This window comes from Oryx dammah, unplaced genomic scaffold, assembly GCF_014754425.2.
Source record: "Oryx dammah isolate SB20612 unplaced genomic scaffold, SCBI_Odam_1.1 HiC_scaffold_15, whole genome shotgun sequence".
In the NCBI taxonomy this organism is placed as follows: Eukaryota; Metazoa; Chordata; class Mammalia; order Artiodactyla; family Bovidae; genus Oryx; species Oryx dammah.
The window spans coordinates 48,473,209-48,482,988 of record NW_024070199.1 but is presented as its reverse complement, the minus strand read 5'-3'; the positions used below and the strand labels follow the sequence as shown (position 1 = coordinate 48,482,988).

The 9,780-nt window shown below is 66.0% G+C and overlaps 1 protein-coding gene across 1 annotated transcript in view; it reads left to right on the top strand.

The window, feature by feature from the left end:
• MUC5B (mucin 5B, oligomeric mucus/gel-forming) overlaps positions 1-8,386 on the top strand; it is a 26,337-nt gene extending 17,951 nt beyond the window's left edge. Inside the window, exons 35-54 of the mRNA XM_040255228.1 lie at positions 8-568; positions 653-751; positions 865-1,046; positions 1,314-1,485; positions 2,256-2,503; positions 2,844-3,030; positions 3,254-3,482; positions 3,573-3,754; positions 3,825-3,894; positions 4,119-4,219; positions 4,498-4,529; positions 4,787-4,967; positions 5,323-5,427; positions 5,508-5,545; positions 5,917-6,033; positions 6,367-6,453; positions 6,570-6,692; positions 6,923-6,968; positions 7,113-7,221; positions 7,893-8,386. Of these exons, the coding sequence (XP_040111162.1) occupies positions 8-568; positions 653-751; positions 865-1,046; positions 1,314-1,485; positions 2,256-2,503; positions 2,844-3,030; positions 3,254-3,482; positions 3,573-3,754; positions 3,825-3,894; positions 4,119-4,219; positions 4,498-4,529; positions 4,787-4,967; positions 5,323-5,427; positions 5,508-5,545; positions 5,917-6,033; positions 6,367-6,453; positions 6,570-6,692; positions 6,923-6,968; positions 7,113-7,221; positions 7,893-8,115 (3,092 nt within the window). The 3' untranslated portion in view covers positions 8,116-8,386. The remainder of the gene's footprint in view (positions 1-7; positions 569-652; positions 752-864; positions 1,047-1,313; positions 1,486-2,255; positions 2,504-2,843; positions 3,031-3,253; positions 3,483-3,572; positions 3,755-3,824; positions 3,895-4,118; positions 4,220-4,497; positions 4,530-4,786; positions 4,968-5,322; positions 5,428-5,507; positions 5,546-5,916; positions 6,034-6,366; positions 6,454-6,569; positions 6,693-6,922; positions 6,969-7,112; positions 7,222-7,892) is intronic.
• The last annotated feature ends 1,394 nt before the right edge of the window (positions 8,387-9,780 follow it).

Below are 9,780 nucleotides of genomic sequence, written 5' to 3'. Positions count from 1 at the left end.
GTTCCAGCTCCCTCCTCAGCGACCCCTGAGAGGGTCTCCACCCCCACCAGTGTGACAGGACCCGCCTCCACAGTGACCACCAAGGGGGTCTCCACACCCACAAGTGTGACAGGACCTTCCTCCACGGCAACCACCGAGAGGGTCTCCACGCCCACCAGTGTGACAGGACTCTCCTCCACAGCGACCACCGAGAGGGTCTCCACACCAACGAGTGTGACAGGATCCTCCTCCACAGCGACCACGGAGACGACCTCCACCCCCACCAGTGTGACTGGACCTTCCTCCACGGTGACCACAGAGAGGGTCTCCACACCCACAAGTGTGACAGGACCCTCCTCCGCAGTGATCACAAAGAGGACCTCCACCCCGACCTCCACAGTGACTTCAGAAAGAGTGTCAACCCCCACGAGTGTGACAGGACCCTCCTCCACGGCGACCACGGAGAGGGTCTCCACCCTCACGAGTGTGACTGGACCCTCCTCCATGGCAACCACCAAGAAGTTGTCCATCTCTAGTCCCTCTCCCTTCCCAGGATCCTCACCCATGACCACCAAGCCAGACTTGTCCAGTATCTCAACCGCAGGTCCCGTGTTGACCTCCCCCTTATCAACTACTCCTGTGTCTCCACTCACTACCCCCTCCTGGTCCTCAGAGACCTCTGGCAGCCTGATGCCCTCCGTTGTTCCCACAACCTTGCCTAGCCCCACCACACCCTGCCTTTGCCACGTCTTTGGGAAGTTCTTCCTACCAGGTATGTGAAGTATCACCCCTCCTGCAGACCTCCTCCCTGGCATTTGGTTGCCTTGGTTGTGTCCTCATGCCCTTGGCCCCACCCTGGCTGACCTGTTGTCTCTGACCTTGTAGGGGACGTTGTCTACAACAAGACAGATGGGGCAGGCTGCCCCTTCTTAGCCATCTGTAACCAGCGCTGTGAACTTGACCGCTTCCAGGGCGCCTGTACCACCTCCTCACCCCCAGGGACCTCAGCCTCTGTGCCCCCAACCACCCCAGTTAGCGGCTGTGATCGCACAATCCCTCCTCGAAAGGTGTGCCTCCCACCTCCACCATGACCTGCCAGACCCTTCTGTGTGCACGGGGCCCGGAGCATCTATCAAGGTGGATAGCACACCCCCAGCCCTCAGTGGCCACTCCACGGGTCGCTCTGGCTGGAGGAAGTCACGCAGGGTCCAAGCCCAGCCAGAAGGCAGTGGCCGCCCTGCCCCAGGCGGGGGGGGGGTTCCTGCGGCTGAGGTGGGGGCAGTGAGAAGGGGTCCTGCCAGCCCACCCCGAGAGCGCTGTGCTGTCTCTCACAGGTGAATGAGTCCTGGTTCCTGGAGGACTGCACGGTGGCCCGCTGTGAAGGTGACAACCGTATCATCCTGCTGGGGCCGCGGCCGATGAGCAGCATCACCTGCGTGAACGGGCACCTGCCCGTGAAGGTGCAGAACCAGAGCCACCGCTGTGACTACCGCTACGAGTGCGAGTGTGAGCGCCCGCCCCTGGTTCTGGGTGTCGGGAGGGTTGGTGCAGTTTGAAACGTGCACACACCCCCCGTGCCCTAGGCCTGGGGTCGCTGGGCCCATCCCCATCAGGCTTGACGGTTTGAAGGGAACCCGGGGGTTTCTGAGAGCAGGAAGAGTAGGGGTGAAGGTGAGGAGCTCTGAGAGGATCGCATCCTGAGGATCCTGAGCAGCTTTCATGGCAGAACGCCACGTGGGAGGAGGTGGGTGGTCTTACAGTCCTTGGGCTCCTGGGGCGGCCGAAACAAATGACCCCCTACCACCAGCCAGGCATCTTAAAATAGCAGGAGTTGATTCTCGTGGTCCTGGAGGCCAGAAGTCAGAGATCAAAGGGTCAGAGGGGCCGAGCTGTCCCCAAAGCTTTAAAGGTGGGAGGTCCTGCCTGGCCCTCCAGACCTGGGGCCCCGGGTGCACCTGGCCTGTGGCCCCACCTCTACCCAGTCATCACGCAGCTTCTTCCCTGCCTCTTAGAAGGACCCTTGTCATTGGATTGAGGGCTACCCTGGTCATCCAGGATGACCTCCCCCCCCGAGCCTTCACTTAATCACAGCTGCAGAGACCCTCCTTTCCCCAAAGGAGGTCACGTCCACAGGCTCTGGGTGGACACATCTGGGGGACCCCCCATCCAACCGGGTCCACTCATGTCCCGAAGGAGGGATGGAGGCCCCTGGGGCTGAGCGACCCCCAAAGTGGTAGCTCCAGGTGGCACTGGGTAAGGCCCGTCCACACCTGCAGGCGTTTGCAGCGGCTGGGGCAGCGGCCACTATGAGACCTTCGACGGCACCTCCTACACCTTCCGGGACAACTGCACCTACGTCCTCATGCGCGAGATCCAGCCACGCCATGGCAACCTCCACGTCCTGCTGCACAACCGCTTCTGCGAGGCCGCTGCCCACTGCCCCCGCGCCCTGAGCATCCACTACCAGTCCATGGACGTCGTCCTCTCCACCACCACCAGCGCAGATGGGCAGGAGGAAAGCCTGGTGAGCGCAGGCAGCAGAGCGGCAGTGGCCAGTCCCGACCTGGTTTAGGGGGGCCCTGGGGCACAGAGACCACGTCGTTCCCCTGCCAGAGAGCCTCAGGGGCCTCGGGGAAGACAGAGGGCACACCAGGACCTGGGGGCCCGAGCGTGGTGACTCCGGAGAGGGCAGGGACGGGGCCTGGGGGGCGCCCGAGGCCGAGAGCACCCAGGACCCAAACACACTGAGCCTGACTCCAGTCCGAAGTGGACATCTGCTCTTCAGGGCATGAGTGCCAAGGAGGCGGGCCCAGCACCTGGGAGGCCTGCAGCCTCCGTCACGGGTCCCCCGGTCACGCCCCCAGATCCTGTTGGACCAAACGCGGGTGAGGCAGAGCTTCAGCAAGAACGGCGTGGCCGTGACTCTGACCGGGGCCACCGGGATGCGCGTCGAGATTCCCGCCATTGGTGTCAGCATCACCTTCAATGGGAGGGTCTTCCAGGCCCGGCTCTCGTACAGCCGCTTCAATCACAACACTGAGGGCCAGTGCGGTGAGCGGGGACTGCAGGACGCCTGCGGGGGTGGCGAGGGGCCGGCACCACCACTGCGGGCGCAGTTCCCCCAGGGGACCCCAGACGCACACCTGGCCCCCGCACCTGCCCCAGGCGGGAAGCCCTATTTGGTAGCTGAGCAGTTGCTGGGGAGGTTGGGAGATGAAGGGGGAAGGCGAGGATGGTCCAGTGTGTGTCCCCCCTCGAACCCCGCCCTCCCCAGGCACCTGCACCAACAGCCGCGGGGATGAATGTCGCCGGCCGGATGGCACCGTGGCCCGCACCTGCCGGGACATGGCTCGGTCCTGGCTGGTCTCCGACAGCAGCGGGGAGGGCTGTGGAGTGCCCACCGGCCTGCCCCCAACCACCAGCCCCCTCTTGCCGGGAACCAGCACGCCCGCCATCCACCCGTCGTGCCCCCCAGAGCCCCTCTGCGAGCTGATGCTGAGCTCGTGAGTTCTCCACCTGGGCTGGGTGGTGGTGGTGGGGTGCCATCACCCCGAGGGGCCTCCGCTGCAGCCTCTGATGGGCCCTGCCTGCAGAGTCTTCGCCGGGTGCCACAGCCTCATCCCGCCTGGCCCGTACTTCAACGCCTGCGTCAGTGACAGCTGCTGGCCTGGCCACGGCCGTGAGGTGCTCTGCCAGAGCCTGGAGACCTACGCAGAGCTCTGCCGCTCCAGGGGCGTCTGCGCCGACTGGCGCAATGCCACCCACGGGCTGTGTGGTGAGTTGGGCGTGGTCGCCGGGGGCCCTGGCCTCCTCGGCCTGCCTGACACCTGTCTGTGTGCCCCCAGACCTAGCCTGCCCGCCCGCCAAGGTGTACAAGTCTTGCGGCCCTGTGCAGCCAGAGTCCTGCGACTCCAGGTGAGCCCAGCTGGCAGGGAGAGCGCAGCGGGGACGGCGGGCCTCCCAGGCCGGCCCAGAGGACCTGGTGGGGAGCCAGGAGGAGACCCATGAGGCTCCAGGACCCTAACCCAGATCTCAGGGGTGCCCTCCCCCCCCGACCTCCGACTCCGGACCCGAGGTTTACCCTGGGCCTGCACCATGCCCACTGCCCTCCCTCTCAGTCTGCCTTTGTTGCCTTGCAGGAGCCAGAGCCTGCAGAGCGTGGGGCTGGCAGAGGGCTGCTTCTGTCCCGACAGCCACATCCTCTTCAATTCCCACAGGGACATCTGTGTGCCCGAGTGCCGTAAGCAGCCCGCGGCCGGGCCCCCCAGCCCTGGAGAGTGGGAGGGGCCCCGGGGCGGGCAGACCCCGGCTGGGGCCAGTCCTGCCCAGTCCTGCCAGCAGTGCAGCGTGGCCTGGAGCCTTCCTGAGCCCCCTCCTAAGTGAGCCCCCTCGAGCTCTCCAGGGGCTTCTGCCCCAAGCAGGGAGAAGAGGCCTCTGTTGGGGGAGGGGTGGCCAGGCCGGCTGAGCCCTGACCCCAGTGCTCCCACTAACCCCCTTCTCCCGATTCTTGCCTCACAGCCTGTGTGGGACCGGATGGGCTTCCCAAATTCGTGAGTGCTCTGCCCTCAGCGGCCTGACTCCTCGCTTGAGCGGAAGGAGGGCGGGCGTCCCCCTTCCAGGGCCCCGGGTCTGCCCGGGGTAGGGTGGCGGGGCGGGGGCGGGTATGGCACACCCAGGTGTGAGCCACGTCAGCCTTATGGCTGCTCCTGGGACAGGGAGGCCGGGGCCCGATCTGCTGCTGGACGCGACCCCAGAGGCCAGGGTACCACCTGGGGGCCCTGGGGGACCCTGATCTGGTCTGTTGCAGCCTGGAGAGCGGTGGGTCAGCAACTGCCAGGACTGCGTGTGTGATGAGGGCACCGTGTCAGTGCAGTGCATGCCCGTGGTGTGCCCGGCCCCAAAGCAGCCACAGGAATGCGGCCGGGCTGGCTTCGTGGCCGTGAACAGGCCTCTGGCGGACAACCCATGCTGCATGGAGAATCTGTGTGGTGAGGCCTGCACCCCAGTGGGCGGGTGGGTGGCATGGTGTCTGGCTCCGGCCACCTGGCCGGCAGGGTGGGAGTGCCTCGGGGTCCTGTGGCCGGGCTGAGGCTGAACCCCGAGGTGGGGGGCCTCTTGCTCCTTCACTTTTCCACCTAAAAATGAAGCTGGTGGCCTCTGGTGTCCCTGTTCCCAGGCAGGGTCTTGGGGAAGACTGGGGAGATGACAAAGTGTGGCCCAGAAGGGCCGCAGAGAGCCATCAACTCCTGTGGAAAGGACCTCTCTGGTCCAGCGTGGGGCGGGAACCACAGTAGCGGGAGGGGGGGCAGGGGCACCCCAGGCAGCCCCCTGACTCTCCCGCAGTCTGCAATGCAAGCACGTGCCCCCGGAGCCCCCCTGCATGTGGGCTGGGAGAGAAGCTGGTCCGCACCCCGGTGGAGGGTGACTGCTGCCCCACCTTCAGCTGCGGTGAGTCTCCAGGCTGGGGGGGGGGGGGCGCTGGGGCTGGGGGCCGCCCGGCAGGCGCTCAGCACCCCCTTTCCTTCCAGAGCCTCTGCTGTGCAGCTTCAATGGCACGTTCTACGGGGTAAGGGCTCCGCGTCCAGGCAGTCGGAGCAGGGCAGAGGGTGGGCTCCAGACTCGGCACATCCTCCGAGGACCCCTGTGCCCCTCTCGCCACGACAGCGGATGGGTCGAGGCTCCGGGCCCTTCAGAGGCAGCTGCTGTCGAGAGCCACTGGGAGCTTAGCTTCAGGCTCTCCCAGCAAGAGCTTCAGGGCAGGACCGCCCCTCCCACCTGCCCGGGGTCCCCGCTGCCCCGGTCTGCGCTCATCCAGGGTCACATCTCTGATCCCGTGTGAAGAGGAAGGAGACCGCTCTGTGGGTCTCACGGGCACAGGGAGGTGGCCTGGCCCTGGTGCCCCCTCAGGGTCACCTCCCCTCACTCTGTCCACTGCAGGTTGGTGCGACCATCCCAGGGGTCACTCCGTGCCACACGTGCACCTGTCTGTCCATGGACGGTGAGGACCCAACCGTGTGGTGTGAGGAGGAGGCCTGCAACACCACCTGCCTCCAGGTGAGGCCAGGCTAGGCCCCTGGGGAGCTGCATCCCCGGGCCCTGGGCCCCCAGGAGGGCCTCCAGCTCAGCCTTCACGGAGGCTTTTTCTTCCCAAAGGGAGGGAGTGAAGCAGGAGGGTGGGGTACGGGGCCTTGGGTTGGAGGCGGACCTGTAGGCTGCTGGGATCAGGTTCTGGAGGGCCAAAGTGGAGAAGGTGCTGGGAGCAGGGGTGAAGCTAAGAGAGGACCCTGGGGCTGGGCAGGGGCATGCCTCACAGAGGAAAGGGGGTGCCCCAGAATGGGTGGGAGAGCAGGAGGGCTGGGTGTGGGACGTGACCACTCCTCTGCCCAGGGCTTTGAGTACTCTACGGTGGCCGGGCAATGCTGTGGGAAGTGCGTGCAGACCTCCTGCCTCGCACCAGATGGTCAGCTGGTCCAGGTAAGGGGGCACTCAGTCTCAGCCCCTGCCATGCAGAGACCCTCCTGACCAGCTCCTCTCTGCCCACCAGGTAATCCCCAGCCTGGCCCCCACCCACTCTCCCCCTTTCATTCCAGTTCAACGAGACCTGGGTCAACAGCCTTGTGGACAACTGCACGGAGTACCACTGCCAGGCCAGGGACGGACTCCCTATGCTGACCCCAACGCCTGTGGTCTGCCCCGACGTGTCCCCTTGCAAGGTGTGTGTCTCCTGGCACAGAAGCCCCGCCCACATCACAGCCCATACCCACCCATTCCCAGAGCCCATCACCAGAGGCCCCACCCGCCCACCAAGGAGCCCCGCCCACTCCAGCCCTCCTGCCTAAAAAGGAGCCCCGCCCACACCACAGCCCACACCCACCCATTTCCCAGAGTCCATCACCAGAGGCCCCGCCCACTAAAGCCCCGCCTCTGCCCCCTCCCCCTGCAGGGCATCCTCAAGAAAATTGGCTGCTGCTACTCTTGTGTGCAAACGGGTAAGTCAAGGCTCACCTTCCTGCCTCTCAGCGCTGCCAGCTCCGCCCACTGACTCCTCCCAAAGTTGCCCGCCCCCGCCAGAACCTCCACCCCGAGCGGGAGGTTTCATGGGGACCTGCCCCCACTGCCTTTCCTCTGCGCAGATGCCTGCCAGGCCCACGCCAACATGACAGTCCTGAGACACCGGGGCTGCGTCACCCAGACTGCCGTCAAGGTCTCCTTCTGCGAGGGCTCTTGCCCGCAATTGTCCCGGTGAGCCGCCCGTGCCCCCCACCCCTGCCCCAGACACGCACGTGGTCACCACCCGGTGCCCCACGTGACCCTGTCTTTAGCGGGACCCCCTGCGCTGGGGCTGAGGCCGGAGGGCCCAGCTTGCGACAGGGAAGAGGGAAGGGCCGCCCAGCAGGGCTGCAGAAACCCTGAGCCTCCCTAACCCCCGGCGCCAGGCCTGGGACAGCTGGGCGGGGCCACGGGGGTCAGAGCACCACGGCTACCACGGGAAGGTCTGCCCGTGTTGGGGCCGGGCAGAATCTGCGCCTTCCCTGAGCCAGACTGTCAGGGCAGAGCTGCTGGCAGAGTCCAACCCTAGGCCGTGGCCCGCTGTGAGCCCAGGCAGAACAGGCAAGAGGAAGGGTCTGGACTTGGGTGGACGGCCTAGGGCAGGTTCCCAGAGGAGGGGTCTGCCATGGGCGGCAAGTTTGAGGAGCTGGTCTGGGAGAGCGGGGCCTGGCTGGGGAAGGCTGGGGTTCTCAGTGACCCAGAGCGCTGTCCGGGCCAGTGCGAGCAGCCCTGCGTGCTCAGGGAGCCAGCCACTGTCTCCGGACCTCTGAGAGGCCAGGAGCCGGGCGGTGCGGGCAGGTCCTGAGGGCCGTGTGTCTGCAGGTAGGGCGGGAGGGCAGGTCCTGAGGGCCGTGTGTCTGCAGGTACTCCATGGAGACACAGGCCAGGCAGTGCAGCTGCAGCTGCTGCCAGGAGACCAGGACCCACCAGGAGGTGGTAACGATGCAGTGCCCCGACGGGACGGCCTTCCAGCACGCCTACACCCACGTGGACGAGTGCGGCTGCGTCCCGGCCTGCGCGTCCTCGCCCCAGACTCTCGAGGAGAGCGCGTCCACCTTCCCGACCTTGGGGTCCACCGCTGTCTGACGTTCTGTACCCCCCAGGCAACCCCCCCACCACGGAAACCACGGGCGCCCACGCACGCCTTCCAAGGGTACCGCTGCCCCCGCCCTCTTTGCACTTGCCCCGGTGAAACCCGGGCCCTGCAGGGTGACAAGCGCAGTGGGGGTCGGCTTGAGGAGGACCCGAGGTCCGGCCCTCAGAGCCCCTCGCGCCTGTTTGGCCACCTCTCTGGCCATCAGGGTCAGATGACCGTCATCTGAAACACGGGCACAGCCAGGCTCAACCCCGCCGACGTAAGGAGAAAACCGTACCCCCTGCTGCTCTCGGACCCCCCACTGCGGCCTCTGTGCCCCTCGAAGGCCCTGGGGCACAGACCCCCACTGGCTACCTCCTACAGCGAACCACAGACTGAGGCCGGGCCAGGCAAGGCCAGCTGCCTCCAGGGAGCTGCGTCAGCCAGGCTGGCTGCCTGCCGGTGTCTGGACCCTGGGCTGAGGCTACGAGGGCCAAGGGGCAGGCCAGGGAGGGAGTGGCCCCCACAGTACGCCCTGTGCTCACGCAGCCCATTTTGCAAATAAAGGCCGAGCATCACATACGCTTCCTGGTCCTGGTGTCTCTTCCCACCGGCTGCGTCCCTGGGCTTCCCCCGCCGTCCGGGGCTGGGGTGGGGGTGGCCAGGCTGTCCCTGAACCCCGCCCCTCAGGCTCTTACTGGAACCCCCAGGAGGGGCGGGCGGAGCAGGCAGCAAGCAGGCCCCCAGGGTCCGTCTCAGGCTTTGGGAGTTATCGGGCAGAGTCGGGGTGGCCCAAGGGCTCGGAAACACTGTCACCATGATTGCGAACATGAAGGGTTTAGAAGGAAGTTGTTCACAGGTGCAAAGACTGGATGAGCCTTTGGGGGGTCACAGTGTGTCCACGCAGGAGACCCTCCCCACGCTGTCCGCACCTCCTGCAGGCACTTGTCACTGGCCAGCCTGCCCCGTCTCTGCCCCTGATGTCTCCTCTCCACCAAGGGCAGGGGTCGCTGCTTTTCTTTTGCGCTGTTCCATCCTGAGTGGAGAAAGCGGTCTGCACCCGGCGGGGCAGGACGAGCTGGGTGTGAGGGGCGCGTGGCAGGCCTGGCCTGACCCACCCGCATGGCACAGGCACCACCCTGTGAGACGGGAGGCTGCCCCGCGGAGGGCAAGGCAGCGCTGGCTGCAGCCAAGCAAGGCCGGTGGGTGACAGGACGTCTTCCAGGCCCCGCACACCACAAGGCCCGCCTCCGCTGTCTGAGCACTGGGGCCCACCCAAGGTGCCCACCTGGGAACCAGTGACTCACACTGTCCCCCAGGGGCCACGGTCCTCAGCTCCCAAGGAAGGTGGGGGCTGGGGTCTCTTTGTGGCCCTTCCTACTTAATCACTAAGGTCTAGTCACGGCGGGACCCCCCTGGGACTGGACTGGAAATGGTCCAGCAGGGCTGACAGGCTTACGGACAGACTGCAGTTGGAGCTGGCGGCCCCTCTCCGGCTGCCACTGGGGTCTGTGCACTCCCCCGTCTGTCTGATTTCCTGGGCGACCGTGGCTGGGTTCTGCCCTGGCCTGAGTCTCCTCAGTCACGAGTGAAACAGCAGCATTCCCTATACTCCAGTCATTCTCAAGGCACAGCGTCCTCCTTACACCCACGGACCTCTTCCAGAACTAAGCATG